Raw genomic sequence first — 27032 nt, forward strand, 5'->3', positions numbered from 1 at the left:
AGTGCCAAGTAATAACACCATACTGGGAAGAGTTCCACAAACATATTGAAAATGTATTTAATGTAAAGATGCCATTCAAATGTGAAACGTTGTACTTGGGTAACTTACATTTGGACACATGGACAAATGCAGACAAAAAACTCCTGGCAATACTTCTGGCAGCCAGTAAGAAAGCCATCACAAGGAAATGGCTAAAACCAGATCCACCCACTATCGATGAATGGATTGAAATTGTTCACCAGATTTATGTTATGGAAAAGATTTCTTTTTGCCTCCAAGTTGAAAAGGGAAAGTTTTATAAGATCTGGACCAAATGGACCGAGTATGTAAAACCGACTAGATCTGACTTCATTTGACTGTTCTTGAGAAGTATGTTCCCCACCCTTGTATATTCTTGTGTTGTTGTTTTTTTATTGCTTGAGATGGTGCAATCCCCATTATTGTTCAATTCTGTTCATTTTTTGTTATTGTTTACAATTAAAATTAGAAATAGTCTGTAAAAATACTAGAAAGACAGTATGGAAAAATTCATTTAAACATTCCGGTATACTCATGTACGATCTTAAATGGGAAAAGCTGTAATCAATGAATGTGATGGAAATTTGTCTTTCTAAATAAAAATATAAATAATAAAGTATATATGTAAATTTGAAAAATTGCAAATGATTACTATTTTTATTATTGATATGATTCTGAATCTCTTGGCAAATATCAGTTGTTTGCCTCTTTTCTTTTAAAATCTGAAATCACATTTATATTTATGGATCCAAAAGTCTATATTGATCTTATAGGCCAAAACACTGTTGGACATAATTCTTGTCATGTACTGACAAGAACATGACAAGTGACACCAGTGCATGTAAGTGGTGTCCAAACCAGAGACTAGATAAAGGTGTCACTTACATGCACTCCAAATTATTTTAATCCCTATTCCATTCTTCATTTTACAAAACTTTGTCCCCTTCATCTTCACTGTAGTAGTCCTAGACCAAATTTACCTGGAGAGCCAGTGGTTGTTTTTTTTATCAAGGCACAGAAAAAAATAACTAATGAAACAAAACTAACAAAACACAGGACAATATTTCATCATTTAATATGTCAAGTGAACCAAAAGAGCCACTTGTAACTTACTGTTGTTCCACCTGAATTTTCACATTGTGACAAAACAGGATATTAAGGGTACATGTGAGTCTTTTATCAAACGATAAGAGACCCAAATATTTAAAACTATCCATTCTTTCTAGTTCATTACATTCCCATGATTTTTAATTAATTTGGAGACTTAACAACTTATGTACAGCAACTTTCATTTTGGATGAATATTTATAAGGAATTCTACATTCTGTAATGTCTAACAATTCTTCCCCCATCCAAATAACAATCACCGCTGAATAATCAAGAAAGTGATGGAGTTGTTCATATGACTAAAATATGACTGTAAATAACAGACTAAAAATGCAGCTATGAGGAGTTCCATTTTTCATGTGATGACCTAACTGGACCATGTTCCTATTTTAAAACTAATAATTCTTTGGGTTAATAATTTTTTTATCTACCTTCTCAGTTTTAATCCCAGCCCTCTCTTTCCATAACATATTCATTTAACTCCTTTCTGTTCTTGTCTTGTCCCACCACCATATTGAGAAGTTTGTCCAGGAAGCAGATCAACCACCATTCTTCTTTTATTGGCAACACAATTTTTTTCTCTGTATAAAAACAGCATTTATTCCACAGTGTACAAAAGAAAGTGAACTATACCACACTACTTGTTTTTACCCAAGTCATCATGTGAAAGAACTTAATACAAAAAAGTTAAAATAAAAACTTGTGTTCCCCACCAAAGTCCAGATCATCGTCGCAGTGACCCAACAGTTCCAGGATCTACAATAATCCAAACCAGAGACTAGATAAAGGACATGTTCAATGTTTGTTGGCATCATTAAACACATTAAAAGCATCAGGAGTTTTCCCATCAGGGTTGCAGCTGTGTTGTGTTTAATACGGTATATTTGGCAACATTGTCTTTTCCTAACTGATTAGTCATTTTTGACAGCACAGTTGCAGCATTTATACCAAGAAATTGTTATTTTATAATTGTGGAACAGAGCCAGCGGCTTTTCATGGTGAATAAAATTATGCCACCGTATTAAAAGGTGAATATTTGATGTGTGAACCATAAACAGAAGGTGGCACTTTAACAGCTTTCTATACTCACATCCAGTTAGTTATTCATGAACTGAACTGATAACTGACAACATACTTTCATTCTGCGTACCAAGTTGGTATTTGTGGATTCCCCAGCTAATTTATCTGCTGAACAGCACAACTCAAAACAGCTTCAGTCCACATTTCAGTCTGTTGACATCACTTTGGTTCCAGATGAGACCTTCTGTGGCCCTAGCGGGTCCAGGGACCCCCGGGGCGTTCTGTCCCCGGCTGCTCTCCATCTCTACCGGCTGCTCACAGACCGTCATCGTTGAGTAGGTCTCCACCATGAGGGACGACGGGTCGTCCGACTGTCCAGGAACCTTCCCGAGAGGAAAGTTCTTCCATAAGACCTTATCGGAACACACCTGCCACGGAGAACCTCTGAGCACTTTGGCTTTTTCCGCCTGAACATCTATCTGCTGAAGGTCACCGGACTCGCTCGTCTCCCCGCTGCGCCTCAGCTGCTGCCGCCGCTTCTCGTGCAGGCTCTCCAGGGTGTATATGGGCTGATGCTTCTGCTCCCGGGGGAGGCTGAACTCCACGGCGGGGGTCTGGGTGTAGATGGAGCAGAGCTGGAGTAGCTTCTGCTGGGTGTCCTGAGGCAGCGGGTGCTCCATGTCGTCCAGGATGAGCTGCAGCAGGTGAGGCGTGGAGCCGCAAGGAGCGTCCAGGCAGGCCGACAGCAGCTGCTGCCACCGCAGCTGGATGCGGTTCATGAAGATCTTGTCCTTCATCCGGGCCTTCTTCTGCGTCTTCCGTTCGAAGCGGAACACGAACTTGTTGCTGTTGCACAGGAGGATCTCCGAGGCCCAGGCGGAGAGGTAGAACACCCTGAGGTCCGTCTGCTCGGTGGCTGCCACCTTCAGCTCCACGAACAGCTTCTCCAGGAGCAGCTGGATGAACGAGGGTGAGTTGAGCATCTTCAGCAGGGGCAGCCAGAACCGTTGGATGGGCTGAGGGACTCTTGGTTCAGGGGAGACGGAGGTCTCAAACGGATCACAGCCTAACGTTTCCAGCTGCTCGGCTGTCGGTACCAGAAACCCGTCCTCCAACAACACATCGACCAGCAGATCGCTGGAGTCCAAAGACAACTGCTTGATCTCCCCCAGCAACCAGCTCATGTCTGCAAGGGGAGCCATGCCCCGGTCCCCCTGAGCCCCATCCAGACTCTGGTACCGCTCTCTCTCATAGGAGATCAGGAGGTCCCGGGTGGTCTTGTAGGCCTCCATCTCCTTCTGCCTGCTCAGCAGATTGCTCTCCTGCTGCCTCAGCTCACCATCCTCCTCCTCCTCTCCATCAGAGTCTGACTCCCAGTCCTCACCTGCGCCCCCTCCCAGCTGCCTGGACCAGTACTCCTGCTGCAGCCACTCCAGAACCACCTTGCATCCCTTCCGGCACCACTTCAGCGTGGGCAGCTTCTTATGGGTGAAGTCGTGCCGCAGGTCCACCAGCCACTCCGGGATGTTGAGCTTCCCGGCCAGCCGCCTCAGCGGCCGGGCTTTCCTCCCCTGCTGCCTCTCGGTGATCAGATTCACAAACCGGACCAGGGCCGCCCCATACAGCAGGACCAGGTCGTCTCCGCTCAGCTGTCCGGACCGGTCCAGGACCTGGCCACGCACCAGGTCGGCCGTGCAGTCCACAGCCACGGGCGTGTTGTGGGCATACCGACCCCTCCATGCTGAGACCCTCTGCAGAGCGAACCTCTGCAGGGCGGGATCCTTGGAGTAGAGGTGGTCCAGGACCTGGTCCCACTCTGCCTTGTTGACCCAGGCCACCACATGGCGCCTCTTCTCCGAGCTGCTTTTCTTCATGGCGGAGGCGCTGCAGAACCACGGAAAGAGTTCAACACAACACCGATTCTTCTGATACACTGGAGCTAAAAACACGGCGAGTACGGAAACGAGGCATGAAATGGTTTACGGCCCTATTCTTCTTCTTTGCGATTCTTCTTCTTCTTGATTTTTATTGGCGGCTGGCAAAAAACGTTGGGTGAGCATTACCGCCACCAACTGGTAAGGAGTGTGGACCACATGACAAAAAAATAAAAACCTTTGCTATTGTACTTTTTCTTCTCTATTATGGCGGATAGCCAGGGCCGGATTTAGGAGGATGGGGGCCCCTGGGCTGGAGTCAGGATGGGGGCCCCTGGGCTAGAGTAAAAAAAATATATATATATATAAATATATATATGTTTTGTTTTGTTTTAGAGGATGAGCAGAAAATGACCAGACAGTAAGTTTTGACAACCTACAACTTTAATAAGCCAGTTGTCACAAACTACAAACAACTCTGAACTCTTTTCTAGAAAGACTAAACCACATGTTGGGGTTGAAACTAGAATATGATGCTTGCATCACAAAATAAAATCACTGAATAGTTATTGTTGCCTGGACTTCAACACAAACTATAAAACAGATTGAGTGCAAGAAAGTGCAATGCTCAAATATACTTTTACAAAGCAAAGCGAGTAAAACAATATTTATACAAATATCCCCAGCATTTACAAGTTCATATAAGTACAAGTGGAATATATCAAAACTCAGCTGGACGAACCCACCATGATGAGGCTCCAGTGCCTTTAGCTGTTAGGCGTCGCCTTCCAAGTGTTTGCCGTTCTTCAGCGTATTTACTAAAATATTGTAGCGGTTAGAGGGTGCTGTTATGTTGTTATGTGTTTTCCCATGAGGCTTAGCGGCAGAGAAGAGAGCGAACCATGAGCGAAAAGGCTATCTGTCCGAATGAAAAGACCTGTGTGTTCGCCATTATATTTTACTGATACCTGCCTTCTCCCTTTTGGGAACATATATATGCCATGCATATTTAAATATGACACCCCACCGGGAGGTTTGTAGAGTGGTTGGACTGCTGTATCGAGACATCTCCAGCAGAATTATGGTTAACGGCAGGGCCGGATTTAGGAGGATGGGGGCCCCTGGGCTGGAGTCAGGATGGGGGCCCCTGGGCTAGAGTAAAAAAAAAAAATATATATATAAATATATATATGTTTTGTTTTGTTTTAGAGGATGAGCAGAAAATGACCAGACAGTAAGTTTTGACAACCTACAACTTTAATAAGCCAGTTGTCACAAACTACAAACAACTCTGAACTCTTTTCTAGAAAGACTAAACCACATGTTGGGGTTGAAACTAGAATATGATGCTTGCATCACAAAATAAAATCACTGAATAGTTATTGTTGCCTGGACTTCAACACAAACTATAAAACAGATTGAGTGCAAGAAAGTGCAATGCTCAAATATACTTTTACAAAGCAAAGCGAGTAAAACAATATTTATACAAATATCCCCAGCATTTACAAGTTCATATAAGTACAAGTGGAATATATCAAAACTCAGCTGGACGAACCCACCATGATGAGGCTCCAGTGCCTTTAGCTGTTAGGCGTCGCCTTCCAAGTGTTTGCCGTTCTTCAGCGTATTTACTAAAATATTGTAGCGGTTAGAGGGTGCTGTTATGTTGTTATGTGTTTTCCCATGAGGCTTAGCGGCAGAGAAGAGAGCGAACCATGAGCGAAAAGGCTATCTGTCCGAATGAAAAGACCTGTGTGTTCGCCATTATATTTTACTGATACCTGCCTTCTCCCTTTTGGGAACATGTCATGCATATTTAAATATGACACCCCACCGGGAGGTTTGTAGAGTGGGTGGGACTGCTGTATCGAGACATCTCCAGCAGAATTATGGTTAACGGCAGGGCCGGATTTAGGAGGATGGGGGCCCCTGGGCTGGAGTCAGGATGGGGGCCCCTGGGCTAGAGTAAAAAAAAAATATATATATATAAATATATATATGTTTTGTTTTGTTTTAGAGGATGAGCAGAAAATGACCAGACAGTAAGTTTTGACAACCTACAACTTTAATAAGCCAGTTGTCACAAACTACAAACAACTCTGAACTCTTTTCTAGAAAGACTAAACCACATGTTGGGGTTGAAACTAGAATATGATGCTTGCATCACAAAATAAAATCACTGAATAGTTATTGTTGCCTGGACTTCAACACAAACTATAAAACAGATTGAGTGCAAGAAAGTGCAATGCTCAAATATACTTTTACAAAGCAAAGCGAGTAAAACAATATTTATACAAATATCCCCAGCATTTACAAGTTCATATAAGTACAAGTGGAATATATCAAAACTCAGCTGGACGAACCCACCATGATGAGGCTCCAGTGCCTTTAGCTGTTAGGCGTCGCCTTCCAAGTGTTTGCCGTTCTTCAGCGTATTTACTAAAATATTGTAGCGGTTAGAGGTGTGCTGTTATGTTGTTATGTGTTTTCCCATGAGGCTTAGGTAGTCCAGAAGAGAGCGAACCATGAGATTTTTTAAAAGGCTATCTTTCAGAATGAAAAGACCTGTGTGTTCGAAACCAGTTTATAGTTTGACTGATATTAGCATTGCTGAAAATGCCATGCATATTTAAATATGACACCCACCGGGAGGTTTGTAGAGTGGGTGGGACTGCTGTATCGAGACATCTCCAGCATTTAACATCTTATGGTTAACGGCAGGGCCGAGATTTAGGAGATGGGGCCCTGATGCTTGTAAAAAAAATATATATATAAATATATATATGTTTTGATTTTAGAGGATGCAGAAAATGACCAGACAGTAAGCTTTTGACACCTTACACCTTTAATAAGCCAGTTGTCCCAAACTACAAACAACTCTGAACTCTTTTCTAGAAAGATAAACCACATGTTGGGGTTGAAACTAGAATATGATGCTTGCATCACAAAATAAAATCACTGAATAGTTATTGTTGCCTGGACTCAGTCACAAACTATAAAACAGATTGAGTGCAAGAAAGTGCAATGCTCAAATATACTTTTACAAAGCAAAGCGGGATAAAACAATATTTATACAAATATCCCCAGCATTTAAAAAGTTCATATAAGTACAATTTTGAATATATCAAAACTCAAACTGTTTCTTTGGTTTTAAAGTTCTTGGTAAATAGTGGAGGAAATAAATGTAAAAAATATTGCTTCTCTGCCAGTCAGACAGAACATGGATATAAACAATATCTTCTAGATAAAAGAGATTCAAGGCATACTGTAGTTTTCAGAAAATATTGGAACACAGGTAAGTCAAAATCATGCTGAAGGATTGATTAAAGTTTAGGCATTTGCTTTCAGTTGTGCTTCCAGTCACTGAAACCAGTTTCAAAGTTTGACTGAGTATTAGCATTGCTGAAAATGCGGTATGCAAAACAATAATGCAGCTCGGTGGATGGATAGAGCAGCCACGGTCTTCGATATACTCACCATTTAACATCTTGCGTTTAAAGTGAGATTTGGAAGTGCTTTGATGCTTGTACACCCGTTCTGATGCTTGAAAGCCAACATTCATATTTTGACAGCTCTCCGGTCCTCGCTCAGCTCAGTAAGCTATTAGAAGACTCGTCAATTTAAATGCGCCGGATCGGTACTGCGGATCCACAGTCGTCTTTCCATCTGCGGAAGAAGATCCGCTTCACCGACTCTGACTCCAGACGCCAGTCCAGCCACCGACTCAGTCACGGTTAAAGGTTCTGGCGGGATCTTAGTTTTAGCATAGCTAAATTTGAGGCGGGGATAATAAGGTTTCTGCTCCATCTCCGCTAACAGGTTTAAAAAGCCTGTCAGTTTAGGCATTTGATTATGCCTCTTTATGCTCTTTTCTTTTCTCTTCCTTCTTTTCTGCGCTCCGCTGTCATATTTATTTGTCCGCCATTGTAAAAATAATATTCCTCCTCCTCCCCAATGCGTAAGATGCGTCAAAAGTGGACCAATAACAAGCAAGCATTCAAGACGGACGTTTGCCAGAACAAATTGGAACATTTTTCATCGGTGCTGTCAAAATCATGCAGTGATTGATTAAATTCTGACACTATCCATTCACAAAAATATAAAACATCCTTCGGGGCCCCCGAAATGCCGGGGCCCCGGGCTGCAGCCCCGGTAAGCCCCTGCTAAAATCCGGCCCAGCTAACAGTAAGCAGCCTACCTAATATGACCCATTCGTGTGACCCGGTCAGCTGCAACAATGTACTTGAAAGTTGATATTTACATGAAACAAGTTTACACCAAGTTTACAACTACCTTTTAATTAAGGTTGTTGAAATAAACACGTGCAATACATGGGAATTATGAATCTGTTATTTTCTGCTTAATGATGAAGTAACAAAACTCATTTTCACTTTTCAAAAAGATAAATCACCGTAAGTTCAACGCATCATGGGTTGGAATTGAGGCGCTCAGCTTGTTCACCTCCTACTGCTCCATGTGCGGAACAGCAAATTAAAGCCTTGGAAAATCCACAGGTACACCTGAACACGTCACCTGCAGAGCGTTCAGCTAGGTAGCCGACAATACAGTCATCTTCTGCTGTCACGCTCTGGACTGGTCGATCGATAGACATAAAAAATAATATTATAGTATTACTATAAGAGTAATATGGGTCTATGGCACGACTATATGGGTCGTGCCATAGACAACCTATACTAACTTAACATTAAAACGCCATAACAAATGCAGAGGAAACTGAAAGAGAAACCAATCGTCGGTGTTTATATTTGTGAAGGTAAGTTTGCTTTCTTTACATGTAAAATATCTTCGATTAATTTTATCAGCTGATTATGGAGTCACTTGTGTTGGGAATTCGTGTATTACCCAGATTGATTATAAATTGAATCCTTACACACACACACACACACACACACACACACACACACACACACACACACACACACACACACACACACACACACACACACACACACACACACACACACACACACACACACACACACACACACACACACACACACACATGTTTGCGTGGCTATCTTTGTGGGGACTTACCATTGACTTCCATTCATTTCTACAGCCTAAACTTTACCCTTATCCTAATCCTAAACAAAACTTACTTCACAGCTTAGTCCTAAATCTAACCTCTGACCTAAAAAAGAGCGTTTCTCGTTGTGGGGACCAGGCTTTGGTCCCATGAGGAGCAGTGGGTCCCACAGAGGAAGTATGTTTTCCTGACTCAGGCTCTGCGAGTTTTTGCACCAAGCTCTCAGTTTGGTGTCACACAACCAATCACTGTGTGACACAACGAGAATAAAGTTCATTTCCTTTTTTATGTCCATTTCTATGTCTAACAAGGTTGTTGGAAATGGTCACGTGTTCACCGTGGCGCAGAAATTCACCCGCACCAAGGTGAACACAAGCGGATTTTATTTGGAATTAAATTAAACAGTATTTAATTGGAATAAATACCTTTCTTGCCGTATTATCTTGAGCTTGGGGAAAATGTAGTGATTGCTGTTCATACTTGAAGGACACCACACCTTTATACTTTAACTTTCTTTTACAGGATTTTGATTTTTTACCTCCAGAGATGTTTACTCCTACATTTGAGGATGATTTCAAGAAGAAAAACTTGGGCTGCAATGCCTGTGCTGCTGGTAAATTTATTTATGATATAGCAGTGGATCATTTAATACAACATTGCTTCTTACAAAATGGTAATTTCCTGACTAATTTAAACTTTGAATATCTTCATAGTCACATCTATCTGCATATTTTAAGAAAACAAATTTTTTAAGAAATAATTTATTAATTTATTTACACACCGTCTGTACAAGAATGGACAAGGTGTGTTAATGAAATCTTTCAGATGGAAATATTAACATTCTCAATTCATTTTCAGCTGAACAAGTTCAAAATGTTATGGTCAAAATGAGTGTCATATGTTAACCAAATACAATTTGCATGAGTTTTGGATTGATAAGAATTAGTAAAAAGAGTTTTCATCTTTCAGGAAGTGTCTGTTTGCTATATAATTTCCTTATGGTTTTGTACATAAAAGTAACATATTTTCAAAGTAGTACTCTTTGTGTTCTGTTTTTATTTTGTTGTAAATGTAAGTGGTAAAGAGAAGGAACTTTGTAAATGACTGTGACTGTAACCTTGAGGTGAATCAGACTTTTGTAATCTTCAAAAATCTTCAGTGCTTCAAAAATAACAAATTAAATGTTTGTCTGTCCAGCTATTAATGTGGCGCTGACATAGAACTGCTAAAAGAAGTCATCAAAACAAGGACAACAATTAGTGATAGAAAAACTGTTCTTTCTCTTCACAGATGATTCTATTGAGAAACGTCAGAGTCGATTCAGTCACATGTCATCTAACTGAGTACAAGATAGGAGAAGAGTGCTGTCCTTTGTGTCCTGCTGGTATGTTCCTGTTAGTTATAAATTACTGATTATTCTGATACAGACTCTGTTTCAGTTAAGCTGCTTTCATTACCTCAATTTTGTTCATCATGCAATGGACCATCCTGCTCTTTAAAATGATAAACTGTTTATTTCTCAACAGGCAGTCGAGTCAGAATAGACTGTACAGAGTTTAAAGCTACATCCTGCCAGAGATGTTCTGATGGGACGTATATGGACCTGCCAAACGGACTAAAGAAATGTAATCCATGTTCTACCTGTGACTCAGGTACTTGACTGTGTTACTTTTCAACTTGTATTCTTCTTATTTTATTTTATTTTATTTTTCATAAGAAAATATGTTTACAACCACAAACAGTCGTGTTCAAAATATTTGCAGTGAATTAAAAAAAGTTGAGTATTACCTAAAATCTTCAGAATGGCTTTTATCTCACAATAAATGTGATAAAATGTCCTCACTGATTTAACTATTGTTGTTGCTCAACATGCTACTTTCAGTTAATTATTTAATTACACAGAATCCACAGCTGGGCAGAAACAGTTCTACATGTTAAGTTTGCAATAAATGAAATATTTGCTGAAAGTCACAGCTCTAATACATCCATTCTGCTGTGATTATTATATTTTTTTCTTTAAGGGGATCTATTATGCTTTCTTCTTATGATAGGTGTGGGCTATGTACAACATATTAATTACATTTTTTGCACAAAATTATTCTCAAATGATGACATTTCACCTTTCAGGTTTGCCTATTTTAGATCCTTTCAGAATGAGCTGTTTTAAGGCTCTGTCACTCTTAAGCAAATAAGCTGGCCACGCCCCCCAAATCAGTGTTTTCTGACGATGAATAAGAAGGACTCTACAGTTTCTAAAGTATATAAACTAGATGCTCCTGTTCTGGTTGCTAGCTAATAGCTCAATAAAAAAAGGAAAAGGTTTGGGGTTTGTTATTTCAGTGGTTGAAGTTTCACTGACGCCTCCATGAGATTGATTTCACAGCCAAACCAGATAGAATATAACATTAAATCAACAAAACTTGTGTATAAAAAGGAGGTCTCACTTTAGCATAAAGAGGCAGTGATACAATAGATAGTTTTAAAGTGATTTTGTGGACGTTTTGTTAATTGTATTTACATACTTTATCCTGCCTTCACCTCTTGCCACACATTTACCCTTGCAATGTAAAGTTTCCTAGAATCACCATTGCTGCTGGGTGTTTGGTTTTCTGTCACAACATTATTTACCATGTAGGAATATCATTTTTTAGGGTAATGTTGGTAGGATTTTGTCCTGTAACTGGGTGGTTGCTGGTTTGAATCCCTGCACAGCTGTTGTGTCCCTGGGCAGGACACTTCACTCACTTTCCCTGAGTGTCGTGACACAGGTACATTGTAGCCTCGCCTCTGTCAGTCTGCCTCAGGGCAGCTGTAGTTACAATGCAGCTGACCTCCATGAGTGTGACAATATGTGTGAATGAATTGATCTGTCTAGTGATTTTTGGATTGCTATTATTTTGAACACGACTGCAAATCATTTATTGAGATGTCTCTTTTCATTCACTTGGAGAAACTATTCTGTCTCATTTAAATGAGGTTCACTGTGTTGGTACTACTTTTCTCTATACATGTGTAATCTTTATATGTTCACAGGCGCTGGTCTGAAGGAAACGCAACAATGTAAACTAACTGCAGACACAGTTTGTGAACCAATGGAGGGATTCTTCTGTACAGACTTTAAACCAAGAGGTTGTGCTGTAGCACAGAAACACAGGAGCTGTGAACCAGGACATTACATCAGCAGGATGGGTTGGTCTGATTCTCTTCAACACATAAATGTTTTATTTTTAGATTAATTCTGACTTTTGAAAAGAATAAACTGACTTACATGTTGGTCAGAACTAAAAATCAGATCAGAATCTTCTGACTTTAAATTGATTTGTGTTTATCCAGGAACAGCCTCCACAGACACAGAATGCTCTGAATGCAGCAGAGGATCATTTTCTGATGGAACAATGTTGTCATGTCAGCCTCACACACAGTAAGCTGGTCTCTTACAAACAGCATAAACACAGCAGCTTGTTTTACCAAGTGATTTACCTGGATTCATGTTTCTGTTATTTCAGATGTGAAAAAGAAAACCTCCATCTGATAAAAGCAGGAACAACTTCAACTGATGCTGAATGTGGAGAAAAAAGTTCCAACATCACAGGAATTGTGATCGGTGTTGTGGTGTTTTTATTAGTTGCAGCATCGATTGTTGTTTGTGTCTGGTTTTTGGTTTGTTGATATTTCCAAAGTGAGATGAATAAATGCAAATTTAAATCTTAACATTTTAAAAAGAATTACTGTTTTAATAATTGTAACATTTCATTTTTAACAGGCAGTTGTACATATCAACAAGGGGTAAGTAGGTTTATAACTGAACTGTAATGTGAACAGATATTGATACCAATATTTATTTTACCAAGAAATTTGTCTTATCTTCTACACAAAAGGGCGAAGCAGAACAAGTGTCATTGAATGTATCAGGTAAGAAGAACTTTGTTATTTACTTGAATATTACAGGAGCGATTGAGAGATTTTTTCTCTAAGGAAAGAAATCAAACTGATCTGATTCTGCTTGAGCTGCTATTCTGGATGTTTCCATCAATATTTAATTGATTTGGTACCTTTTTTATTTTCTATGTACAGTGCAAGAAACCCAAAACTAAACACATGGAAGAAAATGACTGATCACTGTAGATCAAATGATTCAGGGTCTGAGTAGAATCAAGTTAGATCATGAGTCGTTCTTTTTACAATGATCAGAAAGAGCAGCTAAAACTCAACCTCCTCTCTCCACCAGCCATGGTTCTCACCCTTCATCCATCACACTGCACAGGGGAAAATGATGTAGAAAGTTGTAGCAAACGTTGTTTAATATCGAAGTATCAGATCTGTGACTGTACTCCAGAATGATTAGACTTGGTAATAGACAGTAAATGGTTTGTGCTTGTGCATCGTTTATAAAGGTCAGAGGCACCAAAGCTCTTCAGACTACAGTCAGTCATTCACACACACAAACTGATGGTGGCCACAGCTTTGCTAGAGCAATCTGACAGAAACGAGGCTGCCATGCACCAGCACCACCAGGTCCTCTGACCACCAGCAGGCGAGGCAGATGAACTGTCTTACCCAAGGAGAGAGGCAGGTGGAGCCAGGATAGAACCAGCAACCCGCCGGTTGCAGGGTAAAGTTCTACCAGTAAATCAATGATTCCATGTGAAATGAAACCAAGTCATTTGTACAGTTTTATGAGAAACCTGCATATTCAGAATCAAACCAGTGGCTTTATCCACAAGAACCTGACATAAAATGTTAATATTGCTAATATGTTTTTAGGTATTCTGAAAATCTTAAAAAAACCCATCTAATATTACAGTTTTTGTTGTGTTTTCCTATTTACAGATAAAAAGGCATGAATGGATAACTTTGTACATAATAGATTTCCTTTTTTTAAATAACGTCATGCTTTTATTTTCACAAAGTTACTTCATCATAGTGACCTTTGTAGCAAAGTGGTGAAGATGTGAATTCATAAGTTGAGTTGTTCTCCTCAGCGGTGACTATAGATGTAACTTTAGATGAGAAACTCATTCAGATCCCAGCTGAGAGTGAAAGAAAACTTTCTGACACTGGGACAGTTGTTATAGTCAATGTTCTGCTTCTCACAGTCTGTGCCTCAACTACATGACTATATAGACTACCAACACTACCAGACTATATAGATTCTGGTAGTGTTGAATGAAATAAGTCTGATATTAACAAAAAGACTATCTATTGAGTTGATGACACATACACAGATTGTGTGGATGCTCAAAGGTGTAAATATTCAACACAAACAGTTGAGCACCATATTTTTCTGTATTTTGGTTTAAAGTAATTTTTTGACTGGAAGTTAACATTGTGGAGTGGTCCAGCCAGAGTCCTGTCTTCAATCTGTATAAGCATTTCAGGCTGTCCAGCCAACAAGTGCCTGTGGGAACTGTATGTCTGCTGAGATTATTGTGTGAATCGGTTCACAGTGAAAAGCACCTAAGAGCAGTTGCAAATGGGATAATTAAACATTGTTGTGATGATGTGCTGAAGACAGAATGTTGGGAAGAGCAGGAGCTTCTTAATGAGATAGAAATCCAATTTAAAGCATTAAACTGTGAATTCAAATTTTTGTTATGTTCGACATATAACATTTTTATGACTAAAGGTAACAGTTACAGTTATTAGTTATAAAGTAGTACAAAGAATGTATTACAATGCCCCTTTAACATCACTAAAACTTTTTCAATTGATTATTGAGAAGATTATAATGTTCTATGTGGTATTTTAATATTATTAAAATAAAAACTGATAAAAAAAATGATTTGAATCATTTCCTACCTACTTCTTGACTGAATGGTAATCATCTTATATTTAGATCTGCCAGTTGTCATTTTGGTTATTCAGTTTGCATTTTAATATATTTTGTCATGATTTGTAGGTTGCTTGATGGAGGATCCAAAAGCAGAACGATGGAGATGTGGAGTAGGTGATTTAAAAAAAATGGTTTATTGAAAAATGAGGATTATAAAACTTACAAAAAAATCCACAGAGATTGGGACAGAAAACAAATCATAAATACAAGGAAATCTAAACACAGAAACATTCCAGAAAGGTAGGAAAGGAAGGAACCAGTGAAAACTAGAAACACTATAACTCAAAGCAAAACAGAATCTAGACTGTCTAGACTTGATCTAATCAAAGAATGAGACTACGGAACACAAGATAATAATGAAACTAAAATCAATTCCAATCAACTCAACAACCCGGTGTTACGCTGATCCGCGTTTCACCATCAGAGACCCCGGAGCGGCCTCTAGATAAGCGCTCATAACGTGCAGACACGTATTTTGCCGCCTGGGCGATGCGGAGCGGCGAGGACCGTATCTGATGGGGAAATGCGAATCGACGTAACACCTGATTCCTAACAGTAAATGCTTTGTATGACCCGTGATCCAGTTAGCTGCAACAATGTGTTTCGCAAGAGGGATGAATTCAGGATTGCGGGGTTTGAGCTTGCAGCAGACTTTGCAACATGAAACAATGACAGGAAATGGGTTTTAACAGGATGTGTGGAGACGAACACAACGTTTACTTGTTGAGAGCAGTTTATAATGAGAGTTGAATCGTGTTTACACCTGTGATCGTCTTCTTATAAAGATTATTAAAATAGTCACATGCAATACACGGGAACTATAATCTTTTATTTTCTTCTGTAACCCTCTAAATTAACGATGAAGTAACAAAATTCATTTTCAATTTATAAAATAATAAAACACCACAAGTTCAACGTATAATTTTGGCGCAGACAACTTTATCATCTGTTCTGTGTGCGCAATAGAAAATGCAACAGTTTCGGTAAGAACACAGGTATGAACACCGTATACGTCACCTGGAGAGAGTTGAAATAGAGGCTGCTGACTCTACAGTCCAGGTTTCTGTCGTAATGCTCTGGGCTGGTCGAACCATAGACGTTAAAAATAATATGGGTCGAGCCATAGACACCCTATACTAACATAAGTTTAAAACGCCATCACAAATGCAGAAGATGCCTAACTGAAAGAGAAACCAATCGTCGGAGTTTCTATTTCGGAAGGTAAGTTTGTTTAATTTACGTATAAAATAACTTCGTTTAAACTTCGTGTTTAAAATTTTATGAAGGTAAGTTTGTTATATATACACATATATATGTGTGTGTGCGTGTGTAAGGATTTATGTCAAAGTCCATCTACGTCACGGACTTTAGGGTTCATGGACTTTAGTAACAACAGAACAGCTAAAGTTTAGCTGGGAATAATTGCTGTTTGCTGATCATAATACCAGTGACATATTCAGCTGACAAAATGAACCGAAGTTATTGTAGTGTTATTCAAGTTATTGAATAGGTTATTCAATGTAGTGATTGCTGTTAATACTTGAAGGGCACCACACCTTTATACTTTCACTTTCTTTTGCAGGATTTGAATTTGTTGAGCTCCAGAGAAGTTTACTCCTACATCTGAGGATGATTTCAAGAAGAAAAACTTGGGCTGCGATGCCTGTGCTGCTGGTAAATTTATTTATATTGCAGTGGTTCATTTAATACAACATTCTTACAAAATGGTAATTTTCTGGCTGATTTAAACTTTTAATATTTTCATAATCACATCTGTATATTAAGAAAACAAATTCATCATGATTTTTGTCTACACAAAAAATACATATTTTAAGATGTCTAAAAATGTTGACCCTGGTGAAACGTAATAAATTACATTTACTTATCTTGCTGAGCAAATTCTTTGTGTATTTGTACTCCTTAAAGTAGTTTTTAAATTATGTACTTTAATTTTACTATATATTTTGTTTTAAGAATTTCATGCATTATTGAGGAAGAGAATGATGATAAAGAACTTGATATTGTGCTAAAACGTCCAAAGCCAGAAGAGTCTAACTCTCTGAAGGAAATGCAAAGCCTGCTGGCCAATCATGCTGTTGTTTGTTGTGATGCCTTGTAGTTAAAGGTAGAACAGGCAGATGATCTGATAAATCAGTATCACAGATTTCCAAAGTGTATGAAGAGTTGCTGTTTGAGATCTTTTAGCATAATTTATGTTGTCAGAGAAGTCTTAAAGAAGGGATTTCAACTGGCCAAACTGGTACTTTTCTAATAAATAAATTATATTTAGAAAAACAACTTTGCATTCACTCAGGTTATGTTTGTCTGATACTTAAAATGTTTTATGATCTGAAACTTTTAGGTTTGACAGAAAAGCAAAAACAGAAGGAATCTGCATGTAATCCAGTTTGGACAGAACTAAATTTTCTGGATATAAATAGTCTTGTAATGTTCCTTGAGATTAAATGTGTTGTGAATCAAAACTTTATAGATAAACTGAGCTAAACTCAACAATTGCAACTGATGTTAAAAAAATGGTTGACCACTATTAGAAGCTAGCCTAACATTATAAATGTTGATATAAATTAATGTGGTGTTGACATAAAACTGAACTGCTAGAGTTAAATAACTAATCAAAAAGGCATTTGAGCCTTTCTGCAGGAAATCTGGTTCTAATTCTTGGGAAAACTTTTTCACAGGTGATTCTGATGAGAGACTTCAGAGTTGATTCAATCACTTGTCTTCAAACTGAGTACAAGATAGGAGAAGAGTGCTGTCCTATGTGTCCTATTGGTATGTTCCAGTTAGTTATAAATTATGATTTATTCTGATATAAACTGTTACAGCTCTCATTGACTGAAGTTTGTTCATCATACAACGGACAATCCTGCGCTTTAAATTGAGAAACTCTTTATTTCCCGACAGGCCAAAGAGTCAAAGCCGACTGCACAGAGTTTGAAACTACGTCCTGTTCGCCCTGCACAGATGGGACTTTCATGGACCAGGCAAGCGGACTAAAGAGATGTAATCCATGTTCTACCTGCGACTCAGGTGTGGTTATGTTGAAACTTCAACTTTGTTTTTTTAAATGTTTTGTTTTGTTTGACGAAATTGGTTTCACATCTGCTTCCTCAGTGCCACAAACAGTTCTATTGTAATATCTGCAGTGTGTTAAAAATAATTGATGACAGAAAATCTTTATTATTTTATTTTTCAGGGGAAAAAAATACATCCCTGACTTTATGTGTTTGTTCCTTTTAATCTTGCTAATTTCAGTTAATGATGTAATTAAACAGAATGAGAAGGACTCATGTTGTGACTGGAAGGAGTGTCGCTCTACACCTGATACAAATTTATTTCCAATGCAGAAATATAGTTTCTATAGAAACAGTGACAAATCTTAGTGATGTTAGACTGCTATTATATGAACACAAATATAAATCATGTGAATGATTCTGATATTTCTGCTGTTTTGTCTTAATTAAAGATGTCTTCAGGTTCATCATGTTGCTGTTAGTTTTCTCTATACATGTGTAATCTGTAAATGTTCACAGGAGCTGGTCTGAAGGAAAAGCAACAATGTAAACGATATGTAGACACAGTTTGTGAACCAATGGAGGGATTCTACTGTACAGACTTTAAATCAAGAGGTTGTGTTGTAGCACAGAAACACAGGAGCTGTGAACCAGGACATTACATCAGCAGGATGGGTTGGTCTGATTTTCTTCAACACATAAATGTTTTTATTTTTAGATCAATTCTGACTTTTGAAAAGAATAAACTGAGTTACATGTTGATCAGAACTAAAAATCAGATCAGAATCTTCTAACTTTAAACTGATTTGTGTTTATCCAGGAACAGCCTCCACAGACACAGAATGCTCTGAATGCAGCAGAGGATCATTTTCTAATGGAACAATGTTTTCATGTCAGCCTCACACACAGTAAGCTGGTCTCTTACAAACAGCATAAACACAGCAGCATGTTTTACCAAGTGATTTACCTGGATGCATGTTTCTGTTATTTCAGATGTGAAAAAGAAAACCTCCATCTGATAAAAGCAGGAACAACTTCAACTGATGCTGAATGTGGAGAAAAAAGTTCCAAGATCAAAGGAGTTGTGATCAGTGTTGTGGTGGTTCTTTTTTTAGTTGGAGCATCGATTGGTGGTGTTTTTCTCTGGAAACATAAAAAAAACAAAGAACAAAGTGAGATGAATAAATGCAAATTAAAATATTAACATTTCAAAAAGAATTACTGTTTTAATAATTGTAACATTTCATTTTTAACAGGCAGTTGTACAAATCAACCACAAGGGGTAAGTAGGTTTATAACTGTACTGTAATGTGAACAGATATTGATGCCAATATTTATTTTACCAAGTAATTTGTCTTATCTTCTACACAAAAGGGCGAAGCAGAACAAGTGTCATTGAATGTATCAGGTAAGAAGAACTTTGTTATTTACTTGAATATTACAGGAGTGATTGTTTTTCTGGGCATTATTTTGAAAAACTCAGATTTTTCTCTAAAGAAATAAATCAAACTGATCTGATTCTGCTTGAGCTGCTGTTCTGGATGTTTCCATCAATATTTAATCGATTTGCTGCCTTTTTTATATTATTTCTATGTACAGTGCAAGAAACCCAAAACTAAACACATGGATGAAAATGACTGATTACTGATATGGGAAACTGGAAGAAGCAAGCTGGATGGTGAGCCTTTGTTTTCCCGGTGAGCAGAAAGAGCAGCTGTAGTTCTACACTTTGCTTCTTCCAGAGGATCTGGGCTCCTGGATGTTGAGAAATGATTGTTTCCTGGAGACATGGACTCTGTTGAAGTTTTCAATTTTACTGAATCGCTAACATTTGCACCAGTTCGACGCTAAGAAGTTTACTAGAAATTATTCTACACTGTAAAAAGCCATCCGTCACTGTTAAGAGAGAAGTGCCAAGGTGAAAGAGGAGGCTGCTAATGTTTATTCAGATCTTGGAAGTGTGATCAACACACACTGAACAGCTTTGTTCACTTCATCTGCTGCAAATTGCTATAACTATGGGCAGACTGCAATTCTAAAACGGTGCCGAAAATCAGCATCGTTGTTCGTATTTTCTGTTTCTGTTCTCTGATTGGTCCAGTTGAAATTCTACCAGAGACAATCCAAGTGAAGGGAAGAAAGCCCAGACTGAGCAATAAGGGAGATTTAAATTGAGTGAAATTGCACAGGAAGGTAATGGCCAGGCTAATGCTCACAGTTTAATGTCAGAGTTTGTGTGACTTTAACCCAGAGTGGAGATAGATAATGTACAACAAATCAGGTCAAATAAAATTTTATGCAGTTTTGTAAGAAACGTGAGTACGCTGAACCTCATCAGTGCTTTTATCTGCAAGTTTTGAGATCACATTAACCAACCTCTGAGGCTGCTGTATTTGTACTGAGATTATTTTACATACAGATGGATTCTACTTAATCATTAGCCGCCATCAGGTAACTTTTGAAAGCAACTAATTGCACTCAGAGAAAAGGGGACTGAATACTTTTGCACTTTACTTTTGGTTTGGAAAAAAAAAATTTAATCATGTGTAATTTTCTTTCCACTTCACAATTGTATATCACTTTGTGTAGGTCGTTCACATTAAATTTCAATAAAATATATTTCATGCTTGTGTTTGTAAATGTGACAAAATATGGAAAGGGTCCAGGGATGTGAATACTTTTGCATGCCACTGCAATTTAAAAACTTCTGCAATGTTATGTTTTAAGAAAGTACTTCCTTCTTAAAAACATTGACTCCTGCTTCTCAGCTCCACTGATTATTTCTAGGATATTTTATGAGAAATAACAAGCAGATTTACTTGGAATTATGCGACTTCACTGGAGTTTATCTGGAAAGGTTTCCACCCGAAAATTACTTTTCTTAAAGAAACGTGAGTTTATCTTTGAAATATGTTTTAACTGCATATGTAGTTGAAGTGTTTGGGAACGACAGCAACTCAGCCATAAAGTGGTACGCCACGTAAACTGTTGGAGCGAGGTTAGTAGCTGCTGAAGCACATGATGCGAAGAGGTCGCCAACTTTCTGCAGAATCAATCACTACAGAACTCCAAACTTCATGTGGCCTTCAGATTAGCTCAAGAGAGCTGAGAGCTTCATGGAATTAGGAACAACTTCTGACTGCTGGAATGTGGAGAAAATCACGTTCCAAGATCAAGGAATCTGTGATCAGTGTTGCCAGGAGCGATTCTGGGCTGACTGCTTTTTAGTAGTTGCAGTGAAGGGGATTATGGTGTGGGGTTGTTTTTCAGGAGCTGGGCTTGCCCCCTTAGTTCCAGTGAAAATAAATGAATGTTTTAGCACACCAAGACATTTTAAACAATTCCATGTTCCCAACTTTGGGGGAACAGTTTGGAGCTGGGCCCTTCCTTTTCCAACATGGCACAAAGCAAGGTCCATAAAGACATGTGTTACAGGCCCAGCCATTAGGGGGAGGGGGGGGGGGGGTAGAGAGAGCAATGGGAGGAGTACGTAGAAGAAGAAGGGTGTGTAAAGTTTTGTGGAGACTAGGCCTGGAGTGTGGTTGTTGTTCACTTTGCCAAGAGTAGGAATAAAGTTCTGAAGCTTCCATCTGCCTCCTCCTCGTTTTTCTTTGCCGCTAGCAGAGCAGAACCTACGAGCTTGTTACCAGCAAACGAGCCGAAATAGACACCAGCCTGTTCTGGACTTACGAAGGTAACACATGGGTGGCAGAGTCTGGTGTGGATGAACTTGACTGGCTCCACCTTTGTGCAGAACACTTTTGGGGTGATACTGAGAGCCAGGCTTTTCCTTCAACATCAGTATGCGACCTCACAAATGCACTTTGAGAAGAATGGTCACAAATCCCCATAAACACTCACCTGAACCTTGTGGACAATGTTCCCAGAAGAGTTGAAGCTGTTCCAGATGCAAAGGTTGGAACAACTTCATATTTAAGCCTATGGATTAGGAATGGGATGTCAAAAGAAAGTGTGGTATTAAGGTATTACTTAAACGTGACAAAATAAATAATTTATCAAATTTGTAAAGGAAACTGGATCATAAATATGAATTTAGTTTAGGTAAATAAGAAAAAACAATCAGGTCCCCACACTCCAGCACAATAGATGGCGATAAAACATTTAAATGTTGGATGTCAGCCGCCATAGAACCAAAGAAGAAGAAGGTGGAGGACTGCGATTCAGTGAGAAAATGGCGGGTGGTTTGACAGAGAAGCAGTTTGCTCACCGTGTTTATGACTCACTGCAGGTAAATAAAGTTGATTTCGGTTAGACCATGTTGATCATTGTTTAATGTTTTGATACTCTCTTAAACTGGTTCGGCTCTAAATACATAAACATAGTAACAGTTTTTGACCACCCCGTTATTTCCAATACATTTGTATGTGAATCATGTTTAACTGTGAAATCAGATGTATGTCTGTAGAAACTTGAAACGTCGTCTAAACTCTGAACATATTCTTAAGGTTTTGAAGTTAATTCAAGGATGCTCGTCATTTTTGTCCTGAAAGACACGCTTTGTTATTCAGTGACCTGTTTAAGTAGCACTTTACTTTTAACATTAGGCAGTAATCTGGCGTTCACAACCCCTCTTATAAAAAGCAGTAGGACTCACTGGGGGAAGGTACTGTAATAAATGTGTTTTGTCTCCAGAAAAGAAAAGAGACCACTGTTATCGTTTCATAAAAATATTGTGTATGTATTTTATAGGTAAGAACATTTTTGGTCCTCATGGAAACACCGCTAATGCAGATAATATAGACCAGAAATATTCTAAACATAATTCATGATTAAAAACGAACATAAATCTTAAGTAATCATGAATATTTCAACTAATACTAATCACAGGATGCTTTATGCATAATTCTGTCCACAATTTACTACTATTATTCAATCAATTTACAAGTGAAACTCGCCAACTACCCTCTCTAGTGCATAAAGGGAACTTATTTGTGATCGTATTTTGTTTTGGAGGCTTTGTCGTGTCCCTTGGTGCAGGACCTGCACCTGCAGGAGGAGGAGAGCATGCTGGAGCTGCTCTGCCGCCCCTCTCCGCTCCGCACAGACATCCTGACATGGATCTGCCGCAGGTACACGCACCTTACTCCTCAGCGAGTCATTGGAAAATTGATTTTGCATTAACAAATGCACAGTGGTCCCTCATCATAATTTCACTTTTCAGAATCAACCCCAAGTTTGGAACTTCTGGAGCAATGTCTGCAGAGTCCAAGGATCCTGACGGCTTAGAGAAAAGTGAGCGTGGCTTTCGGAGGGAAATTTACTCCATTAAAAAAAAAAAAATGTTTCAGACTAATCTAAACACTTCGTTGTTGCTGTTTGTTGTGTGCAAGCAGAAATGGCTGCGATGGGTCAGGAGCTGATGCTGTGCAAAGCAGATGACTTGGATCTGATCCAGGTGAGTCGAGGTTTAATGAAAGTCAGCATGTTGTGAGTCAACTTCTACGTCTCATCTACTGCTGTTCTTCCAGGGTAAAGCCAGCCCTCAGCGACAGCTTGGCCTCCTGGAGCAACTGTTGTCTCTTGTTGCCGGTTCTGCTGGCCACAGAACCGACGTAGAGCCGCTGCTGTGTGAGGTTTTTGCTGCAGAGAACCTGCCTCACCTCAGACAGATGCTCCAGCCGGCGCTGGATCCCTGGCCTGCTCACATCGAGTACGTCTGCTGTGCTGCGTTAAGCACTATTAGACCAGATCAAACCAGCTGTTTGGTCCCATCCCAGTTAATAAATGCAGCTGGTGTGAAATGAAGACCTGAAAACGGCTCCCTGAAACAGTCAGGCACTGTTTGTTCAACCAAATAAGGATTGTAAATGCTTACAATGTCACTTTCAAACCAGTAAACATTCAAACTTCATCATTCAGAAGGATTCTTTTTTACTCATAATCATTTTTACTGATTATCAGAGTAAAAGTGATTTAACAAACTGCAGTTTATTCCTGTTAGAGTGGCTCTTTTCCTTACTCTAATCCCCACAGAGCTCTGTATGAAGTCCCAGAGTCGGCTCCTAAGCCAGGAGAAGAGTTTCCAGATGTTTCTGACCTCCTGCAGTCCGCTCAGACACAACTGGAGCAGCTGCAGTCCAAGGTAAAACTACGTGCAGGAGAACTCTGGCTGGATGAGGGAGAAAAATGCACAGAAATGAGATAAAATCGGTTTGAGGGTCTGAGAATCAGCCACCGTTCCCCTTTACTCTTACTGATTGTGTCACTATATTTAGTGACTTTTTAGACAAAAATTTTTTATTTCAGCCGAACACAAAATCAGCTGATCAGATTTATTTTTAAGATTGATGATCGGCCAGAAAACTGCATTTGGTGCACCACTAAAAAAAGTCAGTAGTTTGCTGCATCCTGACAGTTTAGTTTGTTTGAAACATGAACTTCACTGTTTTCACCACAGTTGGCAGCTTCCACCTTAACATCCCAGTCAGACTGCAGTCTTTGGATCATAAACTCTGATTTCCTTTATTTTTGACAAATCTTGTGACGCATTCATGCACAACTAATGTTTTTTACTTTGAAGCATTAATGAATTGTTACTGTAGCAAAGACGGTGATGTACCAGTATAGCTTCATATTTACAGTGCCCAGTTACAGCCGCCCAGTTGTAACTGGGCGGCTGTGCAATGAATTCCTAAAACAACCCACCAGCAGCCAGCGGTTCTGACTTTCACCTCGGCCTCTTGTTGTCGTTCTCAGTGTGACTTCCTGGACGGCGCCGAGGAGAACCCGGCTGCTCTCTCGCCGCGCTCGCTGCGGTTGGCAGCAGGCGACCTCCAGCAGCAGATGATGACCTTCAGTCATCTGTACGAGACGGACCTGAGGATCTACTGCAGCAGAGAACCACCGAGGTTCAGCTCAGAGACCCACCTCTTCCAGAGGGTGCAGCAGCAGCTGCTGGCCTGCAACACAGTACTAAACTCTTATATCACTGCTTTAAACTGAGGAAGTTCTATGATAAATCTACTTTTTAGAGCTTTATATCATGTCATACCAAGAGTGTTGACTTAATTCCTGCATGTTTGGGAAAATCTTTTAATCGCTGTGGCAACCATTCAGCTGTGCAAAATGCCTATCTGGGCCTTGTGCTGCCTTTGAGGTGCAACTCCACCCCAACTGCAGTTTGATCTGATCTTCTGCTTCACAGAGCAGCCCTCCCTCATGACTCCTTCACTCAGTTCCTTCAGACTAGCCAGCAGCTTTTAGCAAACACCTGGTTTAGCTGCGGATCTGCTGAGCTCATAACACGAGCTGCTTTTCAGTGCAATGCTTGTAAAAATGTTGTTAAAGACTTGATAGAGGAGACATGCTGTGATGACTTCCTGAAGACGGAGTGTCAGAAAGGAGGAGTTTTTAAAGAGACAGAAGTCTAATTTTAAGTTAAATTATGAACAGAAAAAGCTTATATATGAGTTATAAGACAACTCAGTCAGATTTCTTTTGCGGGCATATTTAACATATAGCATTTTAACAACTGAAGGAAACATAGTTACTTGATTGTGCTCTAAAATGTCATTAAAAGCTTGGAAAACATCTCATCTTTAAATTAAACAGAAAAGACCCAGCAGCATAAGAACCATGAGCCCAAACCAAACATAATCTGTTAACATCTCTGTTGTTATTATCCAGGAGCTGGAAATGCAGAAGGAAATCTGTGAAGCTTCAGGGCGTGTGAGTGAGGAGGTGAAAGGTCTACAGACACAACCTCGCTACTGGAGCAGAGGAGAGAAACGCACCCTCCGTACGTCGACTGACGTGTTGCATCAAACCTATAAAGATGAACGTGATTATTAATGGCTGCAGTTTGCTGCTCCTGGTTTAATATCCACCGTTGTGTTCCTCAGCGGATCAACTGGAGGAGATCAGCCAGCGCGTTGAGAACATGGGCTCACAGCGCCACACCTGACCATCATCATCATCATCATCATCACAGCGCTGACATGGAGCAGATCCTGAAACCCTGATCAGGATCAGCTGCTCAGTCTGAAGCCATGCAGTGAGAGGAACATGAGCAGACTGGTGAAGATTTGAAAAGGTTAACATCATCATGAGTTATGCGCTGCTTTTCGCTGTCAACTCAATTCAACTTTCAGAGCTCCCAATTTAACAGACATCCTGGGCCACTCAGGACTCTGCAACTTGTAAATAATTGTATATATCACTATATGAAAGTAAAGATTTGAAGTTTGAGCTGCATCTCGTGCAGATTTGTTTTAAAATAATTATGAACAAAAAAAAAAAAAATGTAGTTTGAAAAACTTCTGCTTAATCCAGCACTTTAAAGCAGTTCACTGGGTTTCACAGTGAAGCTCAGTACAAGACATGCAGACATCAGTCAGCTTGGATCGATAAAATACAACAGTTTGTGATGGAAAAAGATCAGACACGGAACATTAATTTTTGCCCCCAGTTCATAAAAAAAATAAAGATTTATCTCATTAAATCCAAAATATTTTCCCTTTCAAATAAGAAAGGTGGCAGCAGTAAAGCAGCAACACCTCTTGGGATTTTTACATGTTGTATAGAACCAGCACTGTGAGAAGGAGAGCCTCTTTAAGCTGCAATCCGTCACAGGGGCATATTTTCACATCATTAAAACTAGGAACTATCTCATCAAAATGATGTTGGATTCCTTTTTTTATTTCATTGTACACAGATAAAATATTCAACCATGGATAACACTTAAATAAATGCTGTTGTAATTCTGATAGCTATAAAACCTTTACCTCTAAATCTAGGGTTGCACGTGTGGAATGAAGTCACTCTTCTGCTGCCAAGTTAGCAACTTTTTTAAGAGACTAGCGACAAATATAGCAACGTCTTTTGTTATTGGATCCTTCTATGTAACCCATCTTATTGCACTTATTGTGAGTGAAAAACTAAACTGATTTTTTTATTTTGTGGTTTATATTTGAGAGCATTTATTACAAAAATTATACACTTAGCATGTTATGTTAGTAACGTGTTACTACTCTTCCGGTGGACTCCAGGAAGAGTAGACATTGTCATGACAAAGGTTAATGGAGATCCTAATAAACACTAAATCATGAGTAGCTAAAACTAGCTTGTATTGTTTTGCT

General features: G+C 39.3%; 3 protein-coding genes across 4 annotated transcripts; 2 read left to right on the forward strand and 1 right to left on the reverse strand.

The window, feature by feature from the left end:
• Positions 1–1660: 1660 nt before the first annotated feature.
• LOC122845430 (ribosomal biogenesis protein LAS1L-like) lies at positions 1661–4177 on the reverse strand. The gene has a single exon (XM_044141763.1). The coding sequence runs from the start codon at positions 4017–4019 to the stop codon at positions 2328–2330; it is 1692 nt and encodes a 563-aa protein (XP_043997698.1). The 5' UTR covers positions 4020–4177; the 3' UTR covers positions 1661–2327.
• An 8637-nt stretch (positions 4178–12814) lies between these two features.
• Positions 12815–20572, forward strand: LOC122845723 (tumor necrosis factor receptor superfamily member 14-like). The gene is made up of 12 exons (XM_044142153.1): positions 12815–12852; positions 12945–12978; positions 14966–15009; positions 16482–16573; positions 17599–17692; positions 17825–17950; positions 18454–18609; positions 18755–18842; positions 18928–19106; positions 19191–19216; positions 19309–19342; positions 19534–20572. Exons 3-12 carry the CDS (start codon positions 14997–14999, stop codon positions 19551–19553), a joined length of 828 nt encoding a protein of 275 aa, XP_043998088.1. The 5' UTR covers positions 12815–12852; positions 12945–12978; positions 14966–14996; the 3' UTR covers positions 19554–20572.
• Positions 20573–22080: 1508 nt separating this feature from the next.
• Positions 22081–26142, forward strand: haus7 (HAUS augmin-like complex, subunit 7). 2 transcript variants are annotated; one of them, XR_006373186.1, is made up of 9 exons: positions 22081–22183; positions 22909–23024; positions 23117–23187; positions 23289–23350; positions 23424–23605; positions 23929–24037; positions 24652–24803; positions 25582–25693; positions 25797–26142. XR_006373186.1 is itself a non-coding variant. In XM_044142716.1 (9 exons), the coding sequence occupies exons 1-9, from the start codon at positions 22127–22129 to the stop codon at positions 25856–25858; spliced, it is 984 nt and encodes a 327-aa protein (XP_043998651.1). In that variant the 5' UTR covers positions 22081–22126; the 3' UTR covers positions 25859–26142. The 2 variants fall into 2 exon arrangements, 1 of the variants encoding a protein (XP_043998651.1); XM_044142716.1 differs by having other exon boundaries at positions 24652–24864.
• Positions 26143–27032: the final 890 nt, after the last annotated feature.

This window comes from Gambusia affinis, linkage group LG01 (assembly GCF_019740435.1).
Source record: "Gambusia affinis linkage group LG01, SWU_Gaff_1.0, whole genome shotgun sequence".
Lineage (NCBI taxonomy): Eukaryota > Metazoa > Chordata > Actinopteri > Cyprinodontiformes > Poeciliidae > Gambusia > Gambusia affinis.

Excerpts from the sequence above, each read along its gene's own strand:
- LOC122845430 (XM_044141763.1), bottom strand. The coding sequence starts at position 4,019 with ATGAAGAAAAGCAGCTCGGAGAAGAGGCGCCATGTGGTGGCCTGGGTC.
- LOC122845723 (XM_044142153.1), top strand. Across the intron at positions 17,693-17,824 it reads CTGTCCTATGTGTCCTATTG|GCCAAAGAGTCAAAGCCGAC; the intron begins GTATGTTCCAGT and ends ATTTCCCGACAG. Across the intron at positions 19,217-19,308 it reads GTACAAATCAACCACAAGGG|GGCGAAGCAGAACAAGTGTC; the intron begins GTAAGTAGGTTT and ends TCTACACAAAAG.
- haus7 (XM_044142716.1), top strand. The coding sequence starts at position 22,127 with ATGGCGGGTGGTTTGACAGAGAAGCAGTTTGCTCACCGTGTTTATGAC. Across the intron at positions 23,188-23,288 it reads TCCTGACGGCTTAGAGAAAA|AAATGGCTGCGATGGGTCAG; the intron begins GTGAGCGTGGCT and ends GTGTGCAAGCAG. Across the intron at positions 23,351-23,423 it reads ATGACTTGGATCTGATCCAG|GGTAAAGCCAGCCCTCAGCG; the intron begins GTGAGTCGAGGT and ends CTGTTCTTCCAG.